This window comes from Aythya marila (assembly GCF_965140915.1).
Source record: "Aythya marila genome assembly, chromosome: 1".
NCBI lineage: Eukaryota > Metazoa > Chordata > Aves > Anseriformes > Anatidae > Aythya > Aythya marila.
In genome coordinates this window covers 126,685,401-126,713,298 of record NC_139042.1, presented here as the reverse complement: position 1 = coordinate 126,713,298, position 27,898 = coordinate 126,685,401, and the positions used below count along the sequence as shown (strand labels likewise).

The 27,898-nt window shown below is 45.9% G+C and overlaps 1 protein-coding gene across 1 annotated transcript; it reads left to right on the top strand.

Annotated features, from left to right (window-relative positions):
• The first annotated feature begins 971 nt into the window (after positions 1-971).
• On the top strand, positions 972-27,608 carry LOC309873820 (alpha-2-macroglobulin-like protein 1). Its single transcript, XM_082751572.1, has 36 exons — positions 972-1,058; positions 2,866-3,052; positions 3,371-3,533; positions 4,327-4,379; positions 4,663-4,683; positions 5,821-5,974; positions 6,417-6,501; positions 7,048-7,168; positions 8,010-8,127; positions 9,130-9,239; positions 9,578-9,745; positions 10,998-11,222; positions 11,333-11,396; positions 11,917-12,062; positions 12,206-12,355; positions 13,160-13,354; positions 13,826-13,910; positions 14,506-14,659; positions 16,504-16,732; positions 17,033-17,156; positions 17,318-17,439; positions 17,860-17,911; positions 18,316-18,399; positions 18,832-19,008; positions 19,334-19,415; positions 20,064-20,220; positions 21,077-21,151; positions 21,359-21,530; positions 21,959-22,173; positions 22,444-22,659; positions 23,385-23,500; positions 24,164-24,254; positions 24,554-24,622; positions 25,836-25,938; positions 26,655-26,696; positions 27,546-27,608. The coding sequence occupies exons 1-35, from the start codon at positions 991-993 to the stop codon at positions 26,693-26,695; spliced, it is 4,392 nt and encodes a 1,463-aa protein (XP_082607698.1). The 5' UTR covers positions 972-990; the 3' UTR covers position 26,696; positions 27,546-27,608.
• Positions 27,609-27,898: the final 290 nt, after the last annotated feature.

The following is a 27,898-nucleotide window of genomic DNA, read 5'->3' as shown; positions in this document are numbered from 1 at the left end:
GCCAGACAAAAAACAGAATTCGATCTGATTTCAGAAACATTCCCCACAGCTCTGCAACTCTGAATGGTCATCAAGTTAGCTGCCTCAGAATTTAAATGGGAACAGAAAGACAACTAAAACATAATAAAGTGTTAAAGTTCTTCCCTTCTTCCAGGGAGAAGCTAGGGGCATTATGAGAGCTGTATGTGGAGCCCTGGATTGGCTTGGCCAGAGGCTGCAGGTCAGGAATGAAGTTTCAACACAAAATGAATAGTACATAAAGAAGTTCTACAGAAGAAATTCAAACCTAAAGCAAAATTAAACTTACATCACAAACAACAAATTTGCCCAAACATGTTTCCAGTGTTTCCAGGTCACTTCTTTACTTTGAGGGTGACAGAGCATTGAAACAGGCTGACCAGAGAGGCTGTGGAGCCTCCTTCTCTGGAGATATTCAAACCCCACCTGGATGCCACCCTGAGCAACATGCTCTAGGTGATCCTGCTCGGCAGGGGATGGACTAGATGATCTTCAGAGGTCCCTTCCATCCTCTGCCACTCTGTGATTATGTGATTCTGTAACAAAATCCCACTAAAGACACCTTTGTAAAAATTAAGCCCCCATACCAAATCAAGTATCTGAGCATTCCTGCTGTCATCAGCTATGCTGCATAAGATAAGGCAGAGAAACACATCTCCCAGAGAAATATCAACAAGGCTTACAAAGCCTTGGGGAAAGTGCCTTCAGTGCCTCGGCAATAAACATTGTCTCCACCCCTTCCACCCGCCCACATCCCAGCCCCAGCCATGCACAGCATGATTTCCACCTTCTTGGTTTTGAAGCCAAGACAGGCTTTCGAAAGAGACAGGCACCCTGTCAGAGCAAGAGCTGCATAGTCCTTCATCTCTGGATGAGGGGGAGAGGGAAGAAAGCAAGCAGCAAAAACAGGGGCAAAGGGGGGACAGAGGAGAGGCTCACCTTCCTGTGGAGGGATTCAACCTGCATTCAGCTATGTGGAGCATCACTCTCCTGTGGGGCAGCATCCTTCTGCCGTGTGCGGCTGGAACATCTGCAGTGATGTAAGAACCTCAGCTGCTTCGCATACGCGCACTGGTCTGGGGGGTGTTCTTGGGGGTTGGCAGTGTTTCCAAAGAAGACGTAAGGAGTTTCTTCATTTCTCATCTGCCCAAGTTTTCACTTGGTCTTCATGCACCCTCCCCACCATGCTACCCCCATTACTTGGCTCTCCCTCTAGTGCCTTTGGTATAGACCAGGTACTTCTGCAAGGACTCAGGTCATACCAAACTTGACAGCTTTCTGCATGTGTTTAATTCTGACCTGCCAACATCTCATATGTGCTCCTGTGTTCCAGAATGTATTTCCTTTCAGGCTTTGCTTTTCTCCCCGGAGCCAGAAGTTGCCATTTAAACCTTTAGCAGATAAATCTGTGTGCCTTTACAAACTGGGCAAATGTGAGTCCAAGGTATCTAATACAGATGATCTTTGTAAAGCACTGTGCTGATTCTGCCTTAGCTGGCCGTGTGCTCCCTACGGTAGATGTAACAGTATGAAGTATGTCACTGGGTCTTAGCTGTGTTTCCTCAAGCCATGTGTGGTGTCAAATGCACAAGCGTAGTTTTAAAAGCCTGTTCTAGTGGGAGAACAGCCTTGGACATACTCTGTAGGCTGATACAGCTTCCAATCAAATAAGGCTTTGCTGCTGCTTGTTTCCTACTGTTGCCTTCAGCATGAAGCTTTCCTTGATGGTTATACTGCTGGCTTCAGCAGGAAGTCTGCTGTCACACCTGCATGTCAATGCTTTTTGTAGCTTTATCAGAAGGTAATCCAGCCTGGCTCTAGGGATCCTTGAAAAACAGCCTCAGAGAGGCTGTGTGATACTTTCATAGCTCAGCAGGCAAGGACATGGGAAGAATCAGCAGAGGGGTGTGAGACAATGTTCTGGAGTAGAGAGTGCACCAAGGGACCATCAGGAGCAAGTGAGGTTTAGGAAGTTCAAGGAGTAAGCCTTTAGTACACATCACATCCTTTGGCATTGTGGTAAGCAGGAGGTGCTGTGAGTCGTCCTAAGAAGGAAAATCAAAATGTTGGCACCTGTTACCATCTCCCCTAATATTAGCAGCAGACAGGCTGCTCAAGGCAGCTTGACAGCACTCAATTGTGAAAGCATTCAAGGCTCCTGGCCAACAGGACTTTGACTCTCTCTTGCTGTGGTTATGAGCTCCAGCTGAGAACTGCCAGCAGTTCACATCTGTGAACTTCACCATATCTGTGCTGTTCTGATCTTTCAAGGCCTTGCACTCCTGTTGCTGCAAAAGGTGCTGATGCTTGACACAGCCTAGGGACAGTAAGCAGGAGTAAGTTTTCAGACCTCCTTGAATGTTGGCATTTCTTTGGTTCTAACTGCTGCAATACCATTTAAGGTGAAACAAAACAAAAAGAACAGCTTGTTGGTATTACCCATGGGCACAGCTATGACAGCAGCCACAGATGTGTGAGATTTGGAATGAGAGCGAGGGCGGGTATGTGAGGGGCTGAAGAAAACGTGTTTATGAGATGCTGTGTCTGGGACATGAGGTCGGTACACTGGGTCTCGTACAACAAATGGCATTGGTTTTGGAAGCAGAGACTGTCTCTTTCTGTAAGTGTATGCAGCATGTACTGTAGCCTCAGTGGTAATGCCTACATTACCAGTAGATGAGAACAGTGTGATCTGCTCTCACCAGGATCTTGACAGTGGAATAAAGCAACCAGAAGTCTTACTAAGAAGTACCCAAATACCAAAGTCAAAACTCATCCCATCAGAAAATCAATTTCATCTGGGTTATCTATCTATCTATCTATCTATCTATCTATTTATTTTTAAAGAAATTATGCCGTGGCAATACCATCTCAGCTCTACCACCCCTTCTCAGAGACAGTGTGCCTCCAGCTCAGCAGAAAACAAGCAGTCCCAATCCATGTGACAGTAACACTGCAAAGCAAAGCTGGGAATGCAAGTCTAATCACGCAGACCATCTCTCAGCTCATCTTCTTCCATTGCACAAGCTTCCAGGTGAGAAGGATATTTTCAAGGATTGTGAGTAGGGTGGCTATTTCATTTTCTGCTTTTGCTGGACTGGAAAGACAGTTAACTGTGTCATCCCATGGGACTCTCTTAATCAGGCTCTGGATCTTCTGCTTCAGCCTATACAGGTTCTTCCTGCTGTGTACCTTTTTACTCTTCTAGAAAACATTCTGAAAAGTACTGTGATATCTTTCAGGGCAAGAAGGACTGGAGCAATAAGAAATCAGTATAAAAATCATTATAACAAAAGACTGGGGATCCACAAACGAGATTCAGCTTCAGTTATGGTTACAATTATGCCTGCAGGTCCCTCCCCCTGTTGGACAGCCAGAGGAAGTAGCTTTTATTGAGATCACAGCCTTGGGAGCCGATTCAGAGGTTCAGAAGAAACAGAAAGTCCTAATCAAGCATGCAGAGAAGAAGACTTTAATCCAGACAGACAAACCTGTGTACAAACCTGGACAGATTGGTATGGTTATAATGCCTTGTGTTGTGAGAGGAGGGACAGTCCTCAGGCCACAAATACAGGGTAGCCTCCAGCTCCTGCAGTGGGGCCTGCACCACCTCCAGCTCTGTTGGAGGCTGTTCCTGCTTTGAGGGATTTGGGGATACCTCTGCCACGTGTTGGCATGGCATGTTTTCTGCACTATTACCCATACTCGGACAGTGTGCCAATGTGAACAGGGCTTGTGTGTTTTGGCAGAGGCATGAGAAAAGGCCCACATGGCACGGTGTTGTAGTCATGATTGCTCCGGTCAGACATGGTCTGTGACTGCCCTGAAGCCTTCTCTCCCTCACAGACTTCCTCAGAGGAGGATCATAGTGCTGCAAGCCCCACCACTAACACAATTCAGATCACCTCAGTGCAAAGCTGTTTTCCCCATTATCTCTCCACCTGCTGCTGGCACTGACCTTCACTGAAGGCAATACTGAGGGCTTCAGTGTAGGTCCAATGTCCATAAAAAATGCTGTTTCTCACCAGTGCAATCAGCCTTCCCAGAAACCCCATACTGTCCCTCCTACCATTTTTTTTTCTTATTTTTTTTTTTAGCAGGCTACCAGCTCAGAGCAGGTCTTTGAACTTAGGCACTAAGCTTCTGCCCATACCCTTTCAATGAAGCACACTGGCACATCCATACATACTAACAGACTTTCATTTAGAATCACAGAATCATTAAGGTTGGAAAAGACCTTCAAAATATCTGGTCCAACCATCCCCTTACCACCAATGTCACCAGTCCTGTTTTTCTTTTGCTCTATAGTCAAGTTGCGAATCGTAACCTTGGATCAGAACTTCATTGCCAGCAATGAAACAGTAAGTCAAGAGGGGAGAAAACTTAGTGTGTCTGAAAGTGCTATGGGTTGCCTCCACGTTTTTTGGATCAGCGTTTAGCACTGCTAGGTGGACAGCTAGTCTCAGTCTTGGTTTCGGTGCTTAAAAACACCATTGGGTAATGCAGATACTGTTCATGAGATCCTGGGGCGTTGCTTAGGGAAGGCTCATGGATGACTGAGAGACAAAAATGCTGGGGAGGGGAGAGGGGCATGAGAGGTGGCTTTCCTGAAAGTGTCCTACCACTGTTATTTTCTTCCCACAGCACCGCCTAGTGGAACTGAAGGTAAAAAAACTTTGTTGAAAGTGGCGATCTCCACCCCTTGGGGAAGACAAAGGTTTGGAGATGACTGGGGGGAGGATATGGATGCAGAAAACCAAATACCTCAGAATGAAGGAGAACAGCACTTGAATTATTGCCCTTCCTTTAGTGTCCACACAAGTGTGGCAGTGCAATGTTATGACACCAGTCTCATAAGGGTTCCTGCACTGCCAGTGAGAATCAGTTAGCTGTCCAGCCAACTTTTCTAGAGTGATCAGAATACTTTTAGTCCCTCTATCGTGTGAATTGAAAGTTTGTGAAAATATAATATCTTTTTCAGGAGATTTTTATATTTAACATACAAAAAATAGAAGTTAGATCAGTTAGTGTTGTGGCTACACAGCTTCCTAAAAGAGCCAAGCTTCCTAAAGCAGCTCTCAGGATATTGACCTTACAATCTGCTAGTCTTAATACAAAATGTAAAATATGAACTACAATCACCCAAGCTGAGTAAAGATGCCCAAAAGCAGTGTGTTTGTAATAACCCATACAGAGAGGTCCCAGTTCCAAACAGCAACAGACAGTTGTGGGCCAACCATGACTATCAATAAAGCCTCAAAAGGAGCTTACAGCTCCACAGCCTCTGCTCAGCATCACAGGTCTTTAAATCCTGCTTTCTGTTAGGGACCTCATGTTGCCTTGCATGGTGTCCGGAACTTATTTCCCCAGACTTTCCCAGGGATTCAAGCTATCACACTCCCCAGTGGTCACTCTAGTAGATCATGCCTTAGGCAGCATGTGCTGTCAGAATTGACTACTCTCGCAGTGATCTTGGGGATATGCCAGCTCAGATCACCAAAGGGGCATTTGAGAGGAACCACCTCTATCTCTTAGTGAGACCTGCTGGCAGCAAACTACAGTTTTGCAGCAGTCAGTGAGATGGTAGAGAGCAATAACACAATAGAATGGCTTTCTCAATGAGACAGGGAGAAAGGCCCTATAGTCTTTAAGCTGGGACTCACCTGAGCACCATAGCTGTGTCAGAGGTCTGGTCTCTCAGGATGACTATGTGCACTCAAGCCATGCTGTGGTAGCACAGGTATTCTGGAAGTGTCTCTTTTTGCACTTGTAAATAACCATTCTCTATGACTGCCTACACAGGACCCCAAAAGGAACCGAATTGCACAGTGGCTGAATGTTACCCCTGTGGGAGGCATTGTGGATCTGTCCTTCCCTCTGGCTGCAGAAGCACCAGTTGGAGAGTATACCATCAAAACGCCTGACCGCACACATACCTTCATTGTAGAGGAGTATGGTAAGGGTCTAGGGAGCTCACAGCAACAGAGAAAAATTCATTCCCTCCAGATTCCCAACTTCTTGCAGGGCTGAATTGGCCTTGCAGCTGTGAACAGCTGTGCTAGTTGCGCAATTTGTGCTAGCACCTCAAATGTCCCACCATATGCTAATAGGTGTTATCACTGACTTTCACTCAGACCCACTGGCTTTCTCCTTCCACATGTCTTGAGGAGGGACTGAGGCACTGTCCTGCAACTGTGCTCTGTGAAGTGGACTAAAGCTGTCTACTCACACCACACTCTCTTAGCCATGCTGCTGTTGCATTCCTACAAGGCCTTGTGCCAGTCCTGTCAGGGACAGGGACTGCCTTTCTGTGAACAACCGTCTGGGGAGGTTCTGGACATCTGGGACAAACAAGCTCTCTCTCCTTACTGCATTATATTTCTCTTGCTTTCTCACAGTTCTGCCCAAGTTCAGTGTCTCCATCCAGATGCCTCAGGTGGTCACCATCTTGGAGGAGACCTTCCATCTCCATATCTGTGGCATGTGAGCTGACTTACCTTGGCAGAAGCTGCATTCTTACTCTTTTAGAAACTGAGCAGCTATCAGTAACCAAGCGCAAAAGATCTCTGCCAACTGTCCCCCTTGCTGATGTCTGGTACCCTGACATCCTCTGCTAAGGAATTCTGCTGGACTCTCACCTTTCTCTGTATTCTCTCTCCCTATTTATTTATCTGTGAGACTGAAAGTAAGACAGTGGATCTCCTTGGTGAGGCATGTGCCATACATTACAGTACCTCTGCTGCATTGATTACTGCCACTGGGGAGGGAATAATGACTCAGACTTGTGGCCAGCACAATGTCTGCTAGCACTGTCTAGTGGGATTAACGTAAATTTAGAGAGGAGAATTCACCCACCACTGCCTTCTGCCTTAATCTGATTAAGTCTTTGTAAATTCTTGGCTCATGATCCATGAAGATATTTCCAGCTGCTGGGCTGTATAGCTGCAAACCACAGGCTAAAGCAAATATCATTTGTCTTGAGTCATTGTTTCTATGCATGTATGTAAGCCCTCTCTGCTATTTCACCAGGTACACATACGGAAAACCAGTTCAAGGTAGTGTGAAGGCTGTGGTGTGCCGTAAACATATCCAGTATAAAAGGAAGTCTCCCAAAGCCAAGCGTAGTATTTGTAAGGACTACATTGGCAAGGTGAGCACATGGGCTACCCAATACTCCTGAAAAAGAGAAGAACAGGGGCAAAGAGAAGGAATAATGCTAACGTAAGATGTGGGGTGGGGATCAGCTGTTGAAGCAGCATGTTCTTCAGTCCAGTCAAGGATGATGGACCAATACGTTCTTAATTTCACTGTGAAATAATTGTAACCCATCTCAGTAATTTATCTAAATGCACTTTGGTGCACTCAAAGGAAGGAGCATTTGTAGATAAGCTATCTGCTGCAGATTTACCTACAAGCCAGGTATTGTGACAGGACAATAAAAATAGAGATACTGTCCACATCAGTTGATTTCTGATGGATGCCTCTTAGCAACAGATTTTCAACTGATGTAAAGAAAGATGTATATACTGTTTCCCAGAAAGAGCTGTTTTGGAAAGACAGAGATTACCTCTTATGTCTAAGCAAACAATTGCAGTTCAGCTTAAGCTTTACTCATTTATCTTTGGGGTTGAATAAATGTATCTACATTTGTTTACGTGTTTTTAAATAACCCAGCATATATATATCAAAGATAAATCCTGCCAGAGCAGAAAACATCATGTTTCAAGGAGAAATGGCAATTAATGTTTCCTAGTGGCAGGTGAATGTGTAAAGGATGTAAAGCATGTTTCATACACACATGCTTGTGAACCAGGATCTCCTATTCCTCAGTGCTCCAGAAAGAAGATGGTTCATGCCAGTATGGGCAGTGCTCCTTTATCTCAAGTGTCTTAGTCATGTAATTTAGACTTCTGGGCCTTGGGTTTAATCTGCACAACAGAAATGATTAGTGCATTCATAATCAGTTAACAGATTCAATTTCACTCCCTCAGACAAATGAGGACGGCTGTTTTACCACTGAGGTGCACATTAAGACCTACCACCAGAAGCGTACTGACAATTACGATTTCAACCTAGAAGTTGTGGCTGCTTTGAAAGAAAGTGGAACAGGTAGCAAAAAAAAAAAAATCTACATTTTGTGGAAGGTCTTTTTATTTACACTCTTACAATATGTTTTCATTTGGGTTTTCACCTGCAAGACTCCCTGTGTCTTGCACACAGGGAAAACGTGGAACTTTATACACTGGCTTCCAGGGGGCAGGTGTTCAGAGGGTTGTGTCTTTCCTGGAAGCACTACAGCAGCATGGGGCGTACCACTGAGATCTAACTCAAACAGGCAATGTAAGTTCTTCCAGTTGTAAGATAGGCTTTACCAGTATGCTTGCTACCCTAGAAGTTGGTGTGGCCATTCCAGCTCTGACAGTCACCTTGGTTTATCAGAGGTGGACTAGAGCTGCTGTTTCTCCTCATCTGGTTACAGGAGAAATGTGGACCAGGCCACATTCTTTTTTTTTTTTTTTTTTTTTTAAATCACATTTTAGGAAAGTCCTTTGGAATGAGGAGGGGCTTAGAGTAACCAGTGATAACCTGAGCCCCGACTGAGCCCAGAGCTAAATCTCCCATCCTGGAAGGTGTCCTCTCTTCCAAAATGTTACAAACCATTCCTTACAAGAAAATGTTTCCCAGCCCCTTGCTGAAAGCAGTAATATGTATTCACTTACCAAGCAATGACAGTGATTTCAGTTGGGCACCACATGACAAGACAGCAGACCGTAAAATAAGTTGTGTAGTCAAGGGGAAATGCTGCCTTATAGCGACTCTGCTGTGAGAATGGAAGGAGAATGAAAGGGGATAATTGGGAGTGGAACAATTTTAAACAAAGTCAGAAAGAGCATTTGTGTCTGGCAGAAACTCCCTGGTAGACCTCTGTCCTTCCAGCAGCTCACAATGTAGGAGACACTATTAACAATTACTGTGTGTTAAATGACTTCTGAAGCTAAATGGAGAAACTACAGTTCCCTGTGAGTGATACATTTACCTCCATCCATTCAATCCTTCTGCCTTTGCTCATACACGTGATACTCACTTGCATGCATCTCCTGTCTTTCTTAGGAGTGGAGTTCAACACCACTGAAAACTGCAAAGTCACTTTTGGTATCACAACTCTTCAGTTCTGGGGGACAAGCTACTACTATCAGCAAGGAGCTCCCTACTATGGAAATGTAAGCAAACAGAGCAAAAATGTGGAATGTTCAGCCTGAGGGGATGGCAGACACAGAAATAATGAGTCCCCTTGCTCTGAGCTGTCCAAAGCTGCCACAACTCTTCTATCCCAGTCTTTTCTTTGATGTCTCCACCAAGAGATAATCCAAAGGTGTGGCCACAGAATAGGTACATAGCTTTGCCAGGTGGGATGGCTTCTGCATAAATGGCGAGGCATTGGAGGAATTTGGGAGGCCACACTGAGAATCCCTTTGCAGAGAGGGGAACTGAGTCTTCTGCTGTGAAGCAGATTTTCACTCCCAAGGCCTCCAATTTTCTGTTTTCTGCATTGTTGCAGCTGGAACTCAAAAGTGGCAATGGGACCCACCTGAAGAACAAAAAGGTGATCCTTACAGTGTCCTATGGTAGCAGGAAGCAGACCAAGACCTACTTCACAGATGACACTGGGATGGCCTCTTTCATCTTAGAGACTTCAGCATGGAACAACAGTGAAGTTCGACTGCAGGTTAAGGCCAATGATTACACTGGATTTGGCTAGCACTAAGCGATGCATCCCTCAGATCTATAGTCGATGTCATTGTCTCTGTATAGCCAGGGAGGTGGAAGTGCGGAGCAGTGAAATGACAGACCTAGGGCAAGAGAAATGAGCCAGCATTCTGATGACACACACAGTCCTTGAACAGTCAGGAGACATGATGACAGACAGGTTTGTGGACAAAGGCTGTGTGATGTTGTGACTGAGGTCTATCCACATAGCACCTCTGGTTGAGGTGGAAAGGGCTCTGAGGCTGGGCAGGGACAGAAAAAAAGAGGAAGGACTCCCATGAGGCATGAAATGGGAAGTTAGGAAAGGAAAGGAGAGAAGCATCTGAAAATACATGTAGAGAGGAAAAAATCAGTGACCAGTTCACTATATATCACCCTCATAGCAAAAGAACTAGGATATAAGAATCTTGGATGTAAAAGGAAGGAAACTTAGGAGAGAAAGAAGGAAAACTAGTAAGGAACCAGTTGCTGCAAGACAATCTGGATCAAAACAGGTAACCAGGATAGAAGGAGCAGAGTGGGAGCTAAAGATGGCTGCCAGGTATAGGGAAATGACAGAGAAAAGTTCTGTCTGCTTTCCTAGGAACAAGGAAGGCTTGTCTGCTCCTCGGGGTAGTTTTCTAATACCTGCCATATCTACACTTCCTAGTCAAGTCACTTCAAGGCAAGTCTTTCCTTTTCATCATATTGTATTTAGTATCTTACATGAAGGATCTTGACATGGCTGGAAATCTGTAAAATGTTAATTAACATCACAGTCTCAGTACAGATAGATCATAGTTTAGAGATGAGCAAGGCTATTGATCTTCAGTTGTCCCCTGCCATCCCTACTGAATGGATCAGGGAAATTGCTAGAAGAAATATGGTGCGTGACTGGAATAACACTGAACAGTGAAATACATTATCAGGGCAGATCCATGTTGATACTTGCCCCACATGTACCATACAAATGTGAAGGGTTCAGTGGTTTGATCCAGGGACTATTACGCCACTCTGCACGACTGAATGATTTGGCCTGCTCTAAGGATAGCAGAAGCCTCCTCCTTGCCTCCTTCTGTACTTTTATTTCTCCTTCCTTCAGGTCAGTATAGTGGTGCTTTCAACACCTTACTGTGGGAGGGTTCAGAGGCTGCTGTCCCATCAGTCACAGTTTTGGCCTAGGGAGATTGTAAGAAATCTTTGACGACTGAGTCACCTTTTCTATGCCACAGGCAAAGACCCAGCCAGAGGAATTCAGCAGTCAGAACGCGAGGGTGTCTTATGGTACTGCATCCCTCACATTGAGGGCCTTCTACTCCTCCAGCCGTAGCTCTGTGAGGATCCAACCAGTGCAGGCAGCGCTGCCCTGTGGGGATGTGCAGCAGGTCACCGTGAATTATCATCTCCTGGCCACTGAGCTGGGGGACGGGGCTGCCGGAGCAGAGTTCTACCACCTGGTGAGTGCAGGGCAGCACAGGCAACGAGGTCAGATTTGCAATGGGTTTGTGTTGGCACAGTGCCCTTTGCTGGCCCAGATCAGCCCACTGCTCTGTTCATTCCCTTTTAGGTTTTGGCCAGAGGATCCCTTGTGCATCATGGCCAAACAAGAGTACTTCTTGATCCACCAGTAGGTAAGAGTGTCTAAATACCAAGAACAGATTAAGGACCCAACAGAAAAACCTACATGGGGAAGGACAGAGAGATCTGAGACCAACAGGAAACAACAAAGCTAGAAAAAATAATTCAAGTGGAATGGCAAATATGCTATCTCTCTTCTGCCTTCTAGTTTCCTTTTTTTTTTTTTTTTTTTTTTTTCTGATCAAATGAAGAAACTGTGAGAAGTTAGCTGCCAACCAGGAATTATCAGAGGCCTCCAAGAGAAAACTCAGAGAAATATATTTGCCACACTCCAGTGGAAAGTAATTTCTCTTGCAAGCATGCAGTGTTGCAAGATCCCTCATGATATAAGATCAGTGCTAAAAAATGGCACTAACCTACAGCCTGGTCTAGCCTCCCCAGAAGCAAGACAGAATAGCTTTTTATCCAAGTAACTGTACAGAAGTATTGCAGAGGAACCATTTTGCTGCCATAATCCTTACAGTCGGACCTCCTTGCCTCTTCCTTTACTGCTGTTTCTCCTTCTTTGCTTAGGTCAGTATAGTGGTACTTTCAAGATCAGTCTTCCCATTGACATCATTTCACCCATGGCTATGCTCTTTGTTTACACTACCTTCCCTGAGGGTCAAGTGGCAGCTGACAGCTTCAGCCTGAAAGTCTCCAAGTGCTTCAGGAACCATGTAAGTAACACGCAAAACATAAGGGGGTCATAGGCTGGAGTGTAGCCAATTAACTAAAAACTGACAACAAATGTCCAGCAGAACCCAGTAGTCACAGATTCCTCGTTCAATGTCTTCTGCCCCTTTTTCTTCTTCCATTTCAGGTGAAGCTTGGCTTTTCAGACGCAGTGGCTCTTCCAGGATCAGCTGTCCATCTCCATTTGCAGGCTGCACCACGCTCCCTATGTAGCATTCGTGCTGTAGACCAGAGTGTACTTTTGCTAAGGCCAGAGGCTGAGCTATCCAGGGCTAATGTGAGTTTAAGGCTGAGCCCTGCTGATATTGGAAAGATGCCTTTTGAATATCTAATTACAGTCACTGGGTAATCAGGCACAGTGGATATATCAACAGGTATTTAAATGGGGACAGGACATGGCTTCATGAGGAAAAAAAATGAAGGCAAACATCAATCATCAGCCAAAATTACTGGTTTCTGTGGATGGATCTAATAGAATAACCCACTGACATGCCCAAGTACAAACTAATGACACATTCTTGCCAAACTTAGTGTACTTTGCAGCAATGGCATCCAGATGTCTAGGGACTTCCATCTCCTGAACCACCTTATGACAGCGCTCCAAAAGAAGAGTTACGTTAGAAGATATGCCCAGTGTATGATAGGCTCCATAACTTTGTCCCAGCTCACATGAACTGGACAATCCTTCCATTCACAGACTAGACTGGAAATGGTGCTTTGGCAGTGGAAATGTCTAATTTCTCACCTAGGCCTGGGATGCATTATGTCTGAGGACACTTGAGCTGCATCTTGACACTGTCTTGGCAAATCCGGGATGTGCCCTCAAAGAATCCTTCTAAGGATTCTTACTGGCCTCCTTGCTGTTTGCATTAAGCTCTCAGGTGAAAACTATGAGCCACAGCTAGGCACATATTGTTACTGTTCATTCTACATATCTGAAACTTGTGAAGGTTTTCTGTGAAGATAGAAAACCTTTGGAGATGGATTTTTGTGGCAGGCAGGATCCAAGCTCTGCGTCCATCACAGAGAATCTTGCCAACCTCTCAAACTAACCCGTACTGTTTTCATTCTCTGCCTGCAGGTGTACAATATGTTCAGTTATCCTCAAGAGCACCCCAGTATCCTCACAGACTCTTACAGTGACTACTGTACTGTCCACAGGAGTTCAGGAACCACCAGTTCTCAGACCACACTTCCACCAACAACTACATCACCCTTTCTGTACAACAGCTATTCTTATGCAGTGTCCCAGCCAGATGTCTATGGACTTCTGAGGGTAAATTTAATTTCCATAAACCCTGAAATACTAGAGCTGTGCCCTTTTGTATGCTGGGTCAGCCCAGAGCAGCTTCACAGACTGTTCTTCCTGTAAAACACAGCAACTTCACGTTCTGAATTTGCCAACCTTTTGAAGTAATAGATTTCTGACATCCCATGCTCCAAGCTTTATAAATTCCCATTGATAAGGCACATCCCTAGAAGCCGGCTTACCACTTATCCAAGACTCTAGGCCCTCAGACTTTGTAGTGGTTGGAAGGAAAGGGAAGAGTCAGAGGAAATAGGAGGTTGGACCTAGGCTTTGTGAGTAGGATGGCTCCACATTCTCCCTGTTTAAATTTTCAAGTCAGTCAGAGGTGTTACAACACAGGGTGGTTGATATGTTGGGAGGTGGGGACAGAGACAAACCCCAGACATACCACTCCCTCCACTGAAATCTGCCTTCCTTTCTTCCCCTTCTCTCCCCCAGAATTCAGGTCTAACGTTTTTAACCAGCCTTAAAATCAAGTCTCCAATCGAGTGCCGCACCCAGACCACTTTCTACGACTACATGTGTACATTTTAATTTATCCTGCTTCTTTGGAAATCACGGGTAACATACAGGTTGCACAAGGGCAGCTAAACGTGCAGTGTGTTGAGGAACTGGGAATGGCTTCCAGAGATAAGTGGGACGTTGCACATGAGATGAAAACCACAGGAAGGGGAAGGGTCCTGACATGTCTAGTGCACTGGAGTGGCAGAGGGTTGACTGCAGTGCTTCATCTGCTTCTGGCAGACAGGAGGATAATATGGCCAAGGGGAAAAAGCTAACTCTCCCATAAAGGAAGATATGTTTTTAAGACTAAGAAAGGTCTCACTGTAAACCAGATAATGAGCCAAGATTGGCTCTGGGCAGTATAGTATCCAAGTCTTTCAGCAGAGGCTGAGAGATCAGAAGTGTGAGCAGGTGGAGTTCTTCATGGGGGAGCACACATATGCTGAAATCCACGTGCTGAGTAGTCCACTGGAAGTAGTGAAGTAGGTCAAGGGCATCTTGGAGAGGACAAGGGGGATCAGAGTGGGAGAGGGAGGGATGGAGAACTGGGTTTTTCCCAGCTGAACTGTATCAGCAAAGTAATGTCTTTGAACGAATGCTTATATTCCCAATAGCTTATGACCATCTGGAAGACTTGGAAGACTTGGATCTAGAACTAGATGATGCTGTTGAATATGCTGAGTCAGAGCACATTGAGCTGGGCAGCAAGGCAGGGCCAGTACGTGCCTGGTTTCCTGAGACATTCATCTGGAGTCTGGTCCCCATCAAGTGAGTAACTGTGGGCTGTGGCCCCACACGGACTTCCTGTCAGTCACAGCAGACAGAGAATGGGCAGGAGCAGAGCCAAGGCATTACCATCTTCCATGCCCATAAAGAAAAGGGGAGTGTGAGGAACTGGATAAGGAGTTCAGCACAGTTCCTGGATCTTGAGGTTTTCCACATGACCCTGGGGAACTTAAAATCACAGGCTCCTGTAGGATGGAAGGGGCCTCCTGAGGTCTGGAGCTCATCATCCTGTGCAAGGCAGATGAGGTTTTAGATCAGGTTGCCGTAGTCAAGTTTTGAGTGTCTCCAGGGATGGAGACACAAACTCCTTGGGTTCTGGTGTTTGACTGTTCTCATGGCATACTTTTTCTTGTCTCAAGTCAGAATTTTCCATGTTCCTGTTTGTGTTTGTTACCTCTCATTGTATCAATAAGCACCTCAGAAGAGATTGGCTCCATTGTCTCTACACCTTTGCATTAGGTAGCTGTAGAAAGCAGTGTGATTTTACCATAGCCTTTACCTTTAAATACTGAACCCCCTGGTTCTTTCAACCTCCTATTTTACATCAAATGTCCCAGCTCCCTCATCATTTTGATAGCCCTTCACTGTACTCATGCAAGTATATCAGTCTTTATTATACCATAGGACAAAAATGGGACACAGTACTCCAGATGTGGCCCCACAAGTGAGAAATATAGGGTAAAAATAACTTCCCCCCAGTAACTGCAGTCTTCTTAATATAGTCCAGAGGTAGATGACCTTCATTGCTGTAAGGGCAAATGAGATGACTCACACTCAATTTTTCATGCACCAGGATGCCCAGCTGAGGATGTCCTTTATCCTATTATCCAGATCATTAATAAAGCCATTAAGCAGTGTTGGTCCCAGTATAAATCCTTGAGGGATGCCACAGGCAAACAGTCACCGGTTGAATTTTGTGTCACTGTTCACCATCCTTTGACCATGATGGTCAAGTGAGTTTTCTGCCCAGCTTATGAGCCACTTATGCACATATCACTACTGTTGCTACAAGGGTACTATGGGAGACTGTGTCAAAGGCCTTTCTGGAGTCAAGTTCACTATTTTGCCCTTATTCACACTGTCTGTCATCTCAGCTTTCTTGATTTTGCCATGTGCCAACGTTCTCCATCTGTAAAATAGGATCTTTACCACTCCATCTCATCTGGCTGGACTAATCACAGTTCAGAGCAGGGACCATCTTCTGTTTTGTGTATGTGGGTCTGTAAGTGGCTCTTTTAATGATGACTGCTGACCTGTGGTGGGGAGTTTGGGAGTTAGTCTAGTCACAGCTCATTCTTGGCAGTACAAGGGAAATAGGTAAGGGAGTCTGCAACCCCATTCTTCCTCTGTCACTTCTCTATATCCCTGCTCAGATGAGTCCCTAATTCAAGAATATATCTGAAAAATATTTGTAGTATTGCCTTTTCCCCCAGCTGCCTTCCTCATGAACAACTTGGTTGTATTTCATAGGTGTTACATTTCTGTAATTTCCTCTATAACCTCCTCCACTGACCACAACAGCCCAAACAATACTAAAATGTACCACCTCTTCATATGGCAACCAAATGTGACAGTTGTAGGCATGGTTATTTTTTAATAGAGTGAACACTATTACTACTATTACTATTGCTATTACTATTCCTATTATTCAGGTTAAGGCTGTGATTTAAATTCAACAACAGGAATCTTTTTTCTGTGAGTACTGTCACATCAAAATGTGTTCTTCCAATCCTTCTCCTCCCACAGATGCCTAGAAATCTTCCCAAACACCATAAGAAGTTTTTACAGGGATAGGGCTCACCTCTTCTGCTCTGTTTCCTCCTCAGTGATTCAGGATCTGCTGAGTTATCTGTCACAGTACCTGATAGTATCACAGACTGGAGTGCCATGACTTTCTGCACATCAGAGACCCATGGGTTGGGAATCTCAGAGACCACCAGCCTGCGGAGCTTCAAGCCCTTCTTTGTGGAACCCATCTTGCCCTACTCCATCTTCCGGGGAGAGTCATTTCCCCTGACTGTCAAAGTTTTCAATTACCTGAAGCAGTGCATGGTGGTGAGTGGCTCCCTCCAGAATTGGTGTTGGGCAAGGGAATGTGTGGTAACCATACTTTACTGACTGAGGCCCTCTTCAGAAATCAGCTCTTCAGAAATCTCCACATACCTCCATCTCTGTCCAGGTTTTCCTTCCTGATAATCTCAACACTGTAGGGTTGTGATGCCCATGGGCTGTTGGTGGCCCACAGGTATTGCAACAGGGCCATTATCAAACTCACCCTGGGTCTAAATGACATTTGGATCAAAGAGCTTAAAATAGCAGCTCTGTAACCTGAACTCCCTTTCATTTCACCTCTAGCTCCAGCTTAGCCTAATGAACTCCAGCGATTTTGAATTTGTGCATGCAAATGTCAGATTCACCGTTTGTCTGTGTCCCGATTCAGCAAAGACATTTTTCTGGGATGTGAAAGCTACTAAGCTAGGTAAGAGGTGGACAAGGGAGGGGCAGCGTCTCAAGCAGGAATGGGACTGGTCTGGAAGGGAGAGTGACCTGTTGTGGGAACCATAAATGCGGCCTTAGGCTGAACAAACTGAAATGTAGGCACTGATGTGCCACCTGGCACCTTAAACTTTTGTTCTCTAGGGAAGGTGAATTTCACTGTCACTGCAGAGGTGATTGATCAGAAAGATGTGTGCACTGAGAGTACAGCTGTTGTGCCAGAGTCTGGAGGGAAGGACACAGTGGTTAAACACCTGCTGGTGAAGGTCAGTGTGCTTCAGGTTCCTGGTGGGATCAGAACTGGGTCAGACTCAATACAGCCTGGTGGGGTGGGTCTAGGAAGGGAAATCCCGCTTGTCTGTTGGTACATTTCCCAATGAGGCTAGTCAAGGAGAGGTTCTTACAGTAAGTTGTGTAGGGTTGAGAGCTGAATACCACCAGTCTGGATATGCTTGGTAAGACAGAGACATCAGAACTGATTGCTAGCAAGGCAATGTAGTCAGAGGCCATGCAGCAGCTAAGAATCTTGCTTCCCAGCAAAACTTCACCAGCAACATGCATATCCTTTTTAAAGCCCTTTGCAAAGCCCATGAGGATGGAAATCTTGCAGGAAGGTGGGGTGCTGTGCAGCTGATATCTCAGATTATTGCTCCCTCTTCTGCACTGACAAGCCTTTTCCCCACCAGGCAGAGGGGCTGCTGGAGGAAAAGACCCACACCTCGCTCCTGTGCCCTAAAGGTAGGTGCAGATACCAGAGAGATAGGGACCATCTCTCCATAGAAATGGGGCAGTACATGTGTGAGAACCATGGAGACCAAACAGAAGCAGGGTGGTCTGTGAACAAATCCAGGAGTGTCTAGAAGGGCATGGAGAGGGGCAGGTCAGGGATTTTGGAACTTTTATGGAGAGGCAAAGCCATTCAGCATTACTCAGTAGCACAAGCTCTTGGCAGCACAAAGCTGCCACATGACAGAGTCACACATCAGTGGGTGGCCTGATCTTTGTGTCACCCTGTCTTTTCAAGGCTGACTTCAGTACAGATGAGGTGATTCCAGCCTTTTTTACACCATCTCCTGTGGATGCCTGTGGCTCTGCACTCTCCCTCCTGCCTGTTGCTATGCTGATGCTTTTGCTGTTTGCAGGAACTTCAGCTTCAGAGACAATCACTTTCACTTTGCCAGAGAACATGGTCCTCGGGACAGAGAGAGCCCACATCTCTTTCTTAGGTGAGATCCAGAGGGGACTTAGAAAGTAAGATTTTTTCCTGCAGGATTCTTTTCTTCTAGTGCCACTTCTGTAACTTCTGTAGCGGCATAACAGGAGGAAATGTGTACAGGGAGGTGTAATATTGGGTCCCCATTCTTCCAGAGAGTTATCCAGTCCTGGTCTCTCTTATACAAGTGACACTGGGCTAGATGGGCTTGTAATTTCGCCAAGCCAAGAGACATAGATGAGTACCATATTGCTATTATTACAGGGCTGCACCTTTGATCATATAGCTCTGCATGGCCAGAGCCCTGTAGACATTAAAGTCACCTTAGTATGAACAGAGGTGAACTGAGCCCACTTTTAGCAGGTTATCTGGAGAATCAGTGAGCACAGATTTTTTTATATGCAAGAATTTGTAAAGCTGCCAAAGCTGTGATTCTGTTGTACAGGTGACATTTTGGGGACAGCACTGGACAACATAGATGAGCTCCTCCAGATGTCCAGTGGTTGTGGTGAGCAGAACATGGTTCATTTTGCCCCCAATGTCTTTATCACACGATACCTACAAGAGACAGGACAACTGACTCCGGAAATCAAAGAGAAGGCAATTGGCTATCTGGAAAGTGGTGAGTGTATTTCTGCTCATGCTGGGTTATCAAGCTGGTGATGTTCACTACGCTAGGTTGTACAGCGGGGACCTCAGGAGAGAGATGATGCTGAAAAGGATTGGTACAGTGTCATTTGTGCGATACCATGGGAATTACAGTGTTGTGAATCAGGCTGCCGTGTCTCAGCTAAACAAAGGGTTCAAGACACCTTTAAAAGCCCTTTGCTGAGTTCCTCCGAGACAATGCTTTCTATAGTGATCTGCAGACTTATTGTCAGGGCAGGTTGTCACCTTGAGAACATGCCAGACAGAAAATTTTCACTACCTCCACTCTCTTCCTGCAGGATACCAACGGCAGCTTCTATATAAACACGCAGATGGCTCATATAGTGCCTTTGGGGAAGGAAGCGAGCCAGGGAACACATGGTAAGCAGGGATGTCCAGACAGAGTTGAGGAACAACAGCCTGACCTGGTCAGGCTCAAGCTGTCCTGGATTTTGGCCTGGGGAACGTAAGGGTGTCTGGAGATGTGCAGGTATTTTGTACGGACACCACTTCTGAGGCTTTTTGGAAGAGCACCACGAGACAGTGAACTGACCTGAGGTACTGCTGTTTGACTGTTTGTGTTTGGACACCCTAACCAAGCCTGCTTTTGAAAACTTGGCTGCAAAGCCTTCTTCTTTCCAGCTTTTCCAGTGTGCTTTGTTCCCAGAGGGGATTTGGGAAAGGGGCTGAGTGAGCAGCCTTTATACTTACCAAATATCAGCCCTTGTGGGTTTAAATCACAGATGTGGATTGTGTTGGAATTGGAAGAGGTCCAGGGGAGCACTGAACTGTCAGTGAATTTTCTATCTCAGACATCCTCTTTCTGCAAATGGGTGAATCTGAGCTTGAGTTTCAATAGCATCTATCTCATGTGCATTGCTTCCAGTTCCCAGTCTGCTCAGAGGCTCTGACATGCTGGCATTTCTCCAGGGATGAGATAACAGAAAACACAGAGACTTTTGTCTCCTTCTGGAGATGGATGTCAGTAACTAATTCAGTCTGATTTTCTTCACCCTTCCTTGGCTCTAGGCTGACTGCCCTTGTCCTCAAGACATTCAGCCAAGCCCAGAACTTCATCCATATAGATGAGCAGAACATAAAGGATGCTGCCAGTGCCCTGATTAAAAGTCAGACTCCATCTGGCTGTTTCAAGAGTGTGGGGAAACTCTTCAACAATGGCCTGATGGTATGACATACTCTGGTTGTTTATTGGATACCTCAGGGCTGCTTTACTTTCTGGCCCAATGTGGGTGCCAAAAACAAATGAACCCTGCTGCAGGAGGGAGGCTCTGATGTGCTCAAGGTCACCCTTGAGTGACAGTCAGGGCTGTGCTTAGTCATGGTTGCATTTTTGTTATTCCCTTGGTAAACAGCTTCCTTTCCCATTGCTGAACTGCTGTTTCATCCTTCAGTCTGAGTTTCTCCCTGTACAGAGAGAGTCTGAAACGGAGTAAATGGCGATTAATCGCAGCCACCCATGTGAGACTCACCTTACCAGGGATTTGCCTTACTCAGTCAGAAACACAGCACTTGTACATGCACAGACACACACACACAGCACCATCAAAGCAGAGCCTGCAGCAGTTCAATGCACCAGACCTCAGATAATTACTCCTCCAAGTGAAGAGAATGGTACCTTTCATTTCCCCTTGCAAAAGCTATGTTTTATTTTGGTCCTTCACACCCTGGACCCTCGTCCAGGCCCTCAGCTGAGGCGCCACTGTGCAGCTGGGTTGTGGGAATATCACTTTCCCCTGGCGCTGAAATCTGCTGCTGCAAATCCTTTGCAGGGAAGGGAAAAGGGAAAAGGGAATGTGTTCTGTGTTCAGCAGAGGGTGATAAGCTACACAGAGGAGCTTGAGGTGCTTTTTTTGGGAAATGGGACCTGCTAGAATAGGTACCACCCGTGGCACTTCTTTAGCAGAGGAATGGGACCAGCATTGCTGTCTCTGCTGGCTTGGAGTTCACTTGAGGCAGAATGCAGTGGAAGACTTCTCCTGCTCTTTTCTCATGGCATCTCTCCTGTTTTGTGGTGGCTGCAGGGTGCAGTGGAGGAAGGACTGGGGCTGAGCTCTGCCATCATCACAGCTCTCATACATGCTGGGACACCACGTTCTGTGAGTAACAACAGCAGGGACACTCTGTATGTGCAGCCGTGCTGCAGACAGTACAATGGCACCCTGCTTTTGTTCACACAGGAGTGCATGATGTGTTTTCTCCCTGTGTGTCCCGTCCCTATTTCCACCCTCCCCTGCACACATTAAGGCTGCATTCCCTCCCCATACACTCTGCTATCAATTGGTGTGCTTTTATTTGCATCCTAGGACCCAGCTGTGCAGAAAGCTCTGAAATGCATAACGGACCTGGTCAATGCTGACAGCGGCAGTTCCAACCTCTACAGCCTGGCACTAGCTGCAAATGCCTTTGCAGTAGCAGGTGATAAGGCACTGAAGCAGAAAATCCTCAAAAGACTGGATAAGGCAGCCATAAGATCAGGTACCAGAGACTGCAGGACAGGAGAGAGGGGTGTTGGCAGGACTGCGTGGAGAACCCAGGGCTGAATCACCAAGAGAATGTGGGGCAGGAGGGGGGGAACACTGGCAGAGTTCTGGGGAGAGCCCAAAGCTTGGATAGGCTCTGTTTGCCACAGGCTATATCCACGCTGTGAGACAAACTTGCTCTGTGGATGATATCACAGTCCTGATCTTCCAGGCATCCAAACAAGGGGAGTGTCATGGATATTGTAGAGCTCCTCCACAGCCTGCAGGTCTGTTTTTTATTGGCAAAAGCAGGATGTGGAGGACAAATAGGAAAAGATGTACCCATATCTTGTCCCAGTTCATGTCTTTACTCAGTGCCTAGGAACTCCAAGGTCATTAGATACAGCTACAGGCTCAATAAGTCTTCCTACACTCCACCTCTAGATGCCCAAATATTCTGGAGTCAACAGTCCAAACAGGAAGAAGATTCCCTACATTGGTATCGGGCTCCATCTGTTGATGTGGAATTGACATCTAGTATCCTCATGGCTCACATTTCAAAGTCAAGCTTGTCTTCAGATGACATCAGAAAGGCATCCCAGATCGTGTCATGGCTCATCAAGCAGCAAAACCCTTATGGAGGCTTTGCTTCAACCCAGGTAATCCCCTGGGGCCATTGGCAGTAAAGAACCTGCTGTCAGCTGTGGTTTTGTATTAAAAAAAAAAGAAAAAGTTAAAAAAAAAAAAAAAATTAAAGTATGGATTTACAAGCCCCTGGGTGTTGATGAATGGTAAATATTTGTATTGCTCTGAGTTAATCCTGTGCTAAAAGTCCAAGGGGAAATCTCAACCAGGGAGGGAAAAGCTAAGGACTGGGATGCACAGGAAACAAGGATTCTCTTTTGCCAACTATGCATCTCTTCCATCAGGACACAGTGGTTGCCTTGGAAGCCCTAGCTTTGTATGCAACCAAGACCTTCAGCAAGGATGGCCCTGATCTTCAGGTTTCTCTCTCCTCTGAGGGCTTCAGTAAAAACGTCCGAGTAGACAATACCAATCGCCTCCTGCTGCAGACAGTGGAGCTGCCTGCCATTCCCAGAGATTATACAGTGCATGTACAGGGCCATGGGTGCCTTTTCCTGCAGGTAATACCAGTCCAGGGACAAAAGCTCTGTCTGGGGAAAAAACATGGAAGCTGGGGGCCTCTACCTTGCTGTTAAGTCAAGACTGAAAACAGCCTGCTGCAGTGATTTGCAAGAGTGTGGGGCTTCAGAAAAAGATGGAGCATGACTCTTTGCTCAGTCAGATAATGATAGGACAAGGGGTAATGGTTTTAAGCTAAAAGAGGGGAGATTTAAATTAGAGGTTAGGAGGAAATTCTTCTCTCAGAGGGTGGTGAGGCACTGGAACAGGTTTCCCAGAGAGGTTGTGGATGTCCCATCTCTGGAGTTGTTCAAGACAAGGTTAGATAGGGCCCAGAGCAACCTGATCTAGTGAGTGGCGTCTCTGCCTATGGCAGTAGGGGTGGAACTAGATGATTTCTGAGGTCCCTTCCAACCCGAGCCATTCTATGATTCTGTGATGATTCTATGATTTGGGGCTGGTAGGAGTAGCTGGGATCCAGCAGGGAGGAAACTGCAGTTCCCAAAATGAAGTCAAGATCATTGCCACCCAGTCAGAGCTGTATTTCTGCTCCAAGGAGTGCAGTGACCACCACCAGGAGCAGCACAGTAGCATCACCTCTGCTTCTGCCACATTATTTTCTCTTACACCAGTGCAAGACAGAAAATGGCAGCAAAAGACTAGACAAGGCTACTCACCATCAAAAAATTGCTGTTTTATGCCAACTAGCCTCTTTATGTCCTGACAGGCAATTCTGCAGTACCACATCCCTCCACTAAGGAAGGACCTCACCTTTGCTGTGTCTGTGCAGACAGAGTGCACAGCACCCGACGCCACCCAGTTTCCTGTCACCGTTCATGCTCGGTAGGAGACACTCAGTTTCCCCTCTCCTCCCCTGTGCTAAGAGGCTCCTGGCACTACACCAGTCTCTTGATAGCCAGGATTCCCCTTTATTCATGAGGTCCAAAAGCTAAGATGTCCCTATTCTTTTAACTATGCCACTCCTCAGCTGTGTGGAAGGTACAGGGCCATGGAGGGATGAGTTGGGCTGTAGTCCTATCTCATCATCATGCCAGTCATCACAAATTCTCCCAAGCTCTGTGAGTCTCACCTCCTTCTAAGACTAGGTCCCAAAACACTGGTGTTGTGAAGGTCCTGTGGGACTTCCTAAGTCTCCCTCCCTCCTGGTTAGCTGTCACATCACTCTCCTCTGCTTTACCATTGCCTGATTTGGGACAGAAACTACCAACAGGACAAGAGGAGGATGTGATATTCCCTGCCCTGACTAAAGAAGGAAACTCCAGAAGCCCCCAAAGGAATAAAATTCTCCTAGGCTGAGCATAATTCAAAGATAAATCAGGGGAAACACAAAAATTTATCGTAGTGCAGAAGCAGGTATGTTTACAGGAGGAACACTGGAAGGAAAGGCAGATTCCTCCACCTGTGTCCCAAAGCTGGGCTGGAGTATCTGTGGAGATCATGGCTCAGAAAGTAACATTAGTGCTGTCCCCTGGGTTCCTGCTGCAGCTACACAGGGAACCGTGTGTCCACCAACATGGTCCTGATCCAAGTGGAGCTGCTGTCTGGATACAGCCCCGTGGCAGATTCACTGGATGAGGTGAGACCACAAGTTTGCGTCCAGCTGGGATGGGAGTGGTGGCAGATGTGCGTTGTGCAGGTTTCTATGCAGAACCATCATCATTTCTGTGGACAGAGAAACGTTGTTCTTTTCCTTCTAGTAGATCCTTACACCCAGAGTCTCTTCCAAGCCACACAGTGATCTTCACCTTTTCTTCCTACTGCCTTTTCCTACCCCAAGCACTTTCTTGGCCATATGAACATTTTACCCATGCAAAGGTCAAATACCCCTGAATATTTCTGCTTCCTGCTAGAGTTTTTCTGACTTTTTTTTTTCAGCTAAAGAAAATGCCCTTAGTGAAGAAAGTTGAAAGTGAAGCTGACCGAGTCGTTCTTTATCTGGAGGAAGTGAGTGAATTTAGATTAATGTCATCACTAAGAGGACTGTGGGCTGGCAGATAGCTTTTAGCTTACTCATGCATTTTGGCTCTATTAGTATATTGAGAACTGCTGTTCTGCGTACCAGCCACATTTGCTAACCTGGAGAAGTATGTGTGTCAGCCTGCAGTATTTCAGCTTTAGAGACTGTATACGGGGCCACTTAAGTGAAATGCAGCTAACTGATGATAAGACTACATCTGCTGGCACTGTTCAGAGACTGCTGAAAGTCCATATACAGTGTCTGATCAGGTCTGGAGAGGTAGGAGTATCCACCCAGTAAATTCAAGCCAGTCTGAATTCTTAGAAAGCCCTTAAGTGGCTTGAATTTAGTAGGGCACATCCTGGATTGCACATGGAATTTGCCAAGATCACTCAAAATTAAACCAAGTGGTTGTGTGAGCTGCAGCGCTCACTCCACAGCCTCGTTAATCAACAGATTATCGACCACTCCAGGTTTTCTCTGGCTGTATGTAGACATATACAGCAAAAGAAACACGAGCTGTCATGAATTTAAAATTCTGAATTTCCAAGGAGCACTTCTACTGTTCTGTGATTCTTTATCTCCAGCTGTCATTCAGCCGAACCAAGTTATCCTCATAGAAAGCTGGTTATTGTAATGCATCAGACTTGCAGGAGGACTGCTTTTGTTACATGTACAGCACAGGGCAGAGAAAGATTTCAGCTCCAGCTGCCTGGTAGCACAAGATGGGACTGACCATCAGCATCTTGTGTAACTACCATCATCCAACAGATGTTAATCCACAGCTTGGATGTGGCTGCTTCATGGTGAGAGTTGTGTGAGGCTACAGAATAAGAACTGATGCAATAGGACTTCATATAAGCAAGTAGCCACTGTGGCAAAACACATGAAGGAGAAGAGCTGGATGGGAATGTGGGATTGGTTGGGAACGCCAACTCTGTATTTATATACCGAATGCACATTGACTCTGTGGACTTGATGCCTTTCATGAATTGAGTAAATTTTGGAGACACAAAATGGGAGATGGCCACAGAATGTGAAGTAAAAGTTTGGTTTTTTTGAGATGGACTAGAAGGCAGAGCAGATCTGCTGCAGTGGTGATGTCTCCACAGCAGATCTGCTCTCTGGTGAGAGCAGGTGGAAGGGATTGTCTTACACGACTTTGGTTCTGGCTCTAATCTGTGCATCTCTTGGTCTTAGCTGACTCGACAGCCTCATGCCTACACTTTGCTGATGCAGCTGGACATGCCAGTGAAAGATCATAAGCCAGCTAATATCAAGGTTTATGATTACTACATGCCAGGTGAGCTTAGATGCTGTACTGCAGAAATCACAGAAATGTCCCACTGGGAGGAACTTTCTGAAGCTGTCTTTCTGAAATTAGGCTTTCTGGTCTATGACAATACCATCCCTAGCGTGTTTATTTAACTGCCCCTTAGAAACTCTCTAGTGGTGGACTTACCCTCTTGGGCTTCAAAACAGTGGATTTTTCTTTCTCTGGACTCAGAGCTTGCAAGACTGATGTTGGCATGTGGCTCCACTTAACATCTAACTCTTCCAACAAGGGATAGGCAAGAAGCTCGGAGCCATGCTTTTGTACACTCATTTTGTGGGAGGCAACAAAGGAAAGGGACTGTAGTCACTGTGGTGAGGGGATGGCTTGGAAGAATGACAGTAATAATTTGTTCCCCGTTCCCTGAGGTCTTTAGCAGGAGGAAAAGCTGGAAATGTGTCTAGGATTGTTATTACTTCAGAAAGTGGGGAGTCCATAACCATAACTGACCTGTTTGGAACTTAAGGCTTCAACAGCTCACCAGCCCCATAACCTGAGTGAATCCAAGCTAGCTGCAGCACCGAATCTTTGCTACATGCAAGTGGTTCCATGTGTCAAAGCAGAGGGGAGACATGGGCTGTAAGCTAAGGGGACACCTCTTCTAGAAACAGAGGCATAATGCTGGGTTGCTTTAGGGAGTTTTTGGAAAATGTATCTCACTGGTATATTTTCCTCTCCTCTTTCAGAAGAAACAACGGTGATCAGCTACAATGCTCCCTGCACATGAGGTGAGGGCTGGACACCTGTTTTGTCATCACAGGCATGGTCCTGAAGAGTTTAGAGAGGGAGGGGGATGCAGGCAAGGGCTCTTGGTCAAGAAACTTTCGACACCACACACTGAGAGTAGGGAACAATTAGCAAGGTTAAGGGTGAATTCCTGTGTCCCAGTGATTAAACTGAGGAAAGGGAGAATTGAATTTGAAGTGGAAAGTTTGAGGTGACCAGCTCTTAATAGAGCTGAAGGCACGTTTCATAAAACAAGGGCTGACTGTCCTGAGTCTTACCACCAGTCCTGGCATTTTGTATTGAGTATACTTAACACAGTTCCTATTTATGTTATTTGTCTTGCAATTCTGCAACCCTCCAGCCCTGTCCATGCAACATGCTGTGTCAGCTTTACTGCAAGGCCTGACTTCTTTTCAATGCCAAGCCTTCTGCAGCCTTCTGAGCCGTGCCAGGGAATGGATACCTGTCCCATCCCGCTTCCAGGCTGGGCGAAGGCAATGCTTGAACTCTGAGTGTCTGGTCATGTTCTAAACTTTGCTGCATCCCCGTGCTTCCTTGTCTTCAGTCCACAACATGGAGAAAAACACCTGCTTCATGGGTCACCTGTGGGAGACACACAGCCCTGCCCTGGGATGCCTGCCACAAGCCCCACATTCTTGGTGAAGATGCTGCTGCAGGCTTTGTACAGGCAGCTAAGATGTACTTGTAGGACAGCCAGAGAGAGCTCTGTCCTTGACAGCTTGGCAGTCTTGTTTGGTCATGAGGCACAAAATAAAACCCTTGAGTTCCCAATGTTTAGTTTTAATACTTCCGGAACACAGACTTTTTTGTCCTTTTTTTTGTCTCCACAGGAACAGGAACAGACATTCTCTGCAGTCTCTGTCCATCAGTCCTTTGTCATCCCTGCTAACAGCCACCACATGGAGATGAGAAGCAAAGAGAAAATACTTGAAATTACCTTCTGAGCAATTAGTTTCCTAAAGGCTAGGACTATCCCAGCTTTCTTATTAAAAGTCAGTAGACTAGAAGTGTCTGGTTGAGTGATCATTCAGGTTTACCGTTTTTCTTCCAAACTAGGAAAATCATCTTTAGGAGAACATGGGCAAAACAACTCTGTTCTGTGTTTGCATATACAAGTTCTAAATTCTGCCCTGCCAGTAGCAGACTTGCTTGGGAGAAGGTAGAGCACATGCCAAGGCAGAGT

Bases quoted from the DNA above. Each gene is read 5' to 3' on its own strand.
- LOC309873820 (XM_082751572.1), top strand. From the start codon at position 991: ATGTGGAGCATCACTCTCCTGTGGGGCAGCATCCTTCTGCCGTGTGCG. The intron at 11,397-11,916 runs GTAAGAGTGTCT...TTCTTTGCTTAG, and splicing joins ACTTCTTGATCCACCAGTAG to GTCAGTATAGTGGTACTTTC. The intron at 17,157-17,317 runs GTAAGAGGTGGA...TTTGTTCTCTAG, and splicing joins TGTGAAAGCTACTAAGCTAG to GGAAGGTGAATTTCACTGTC.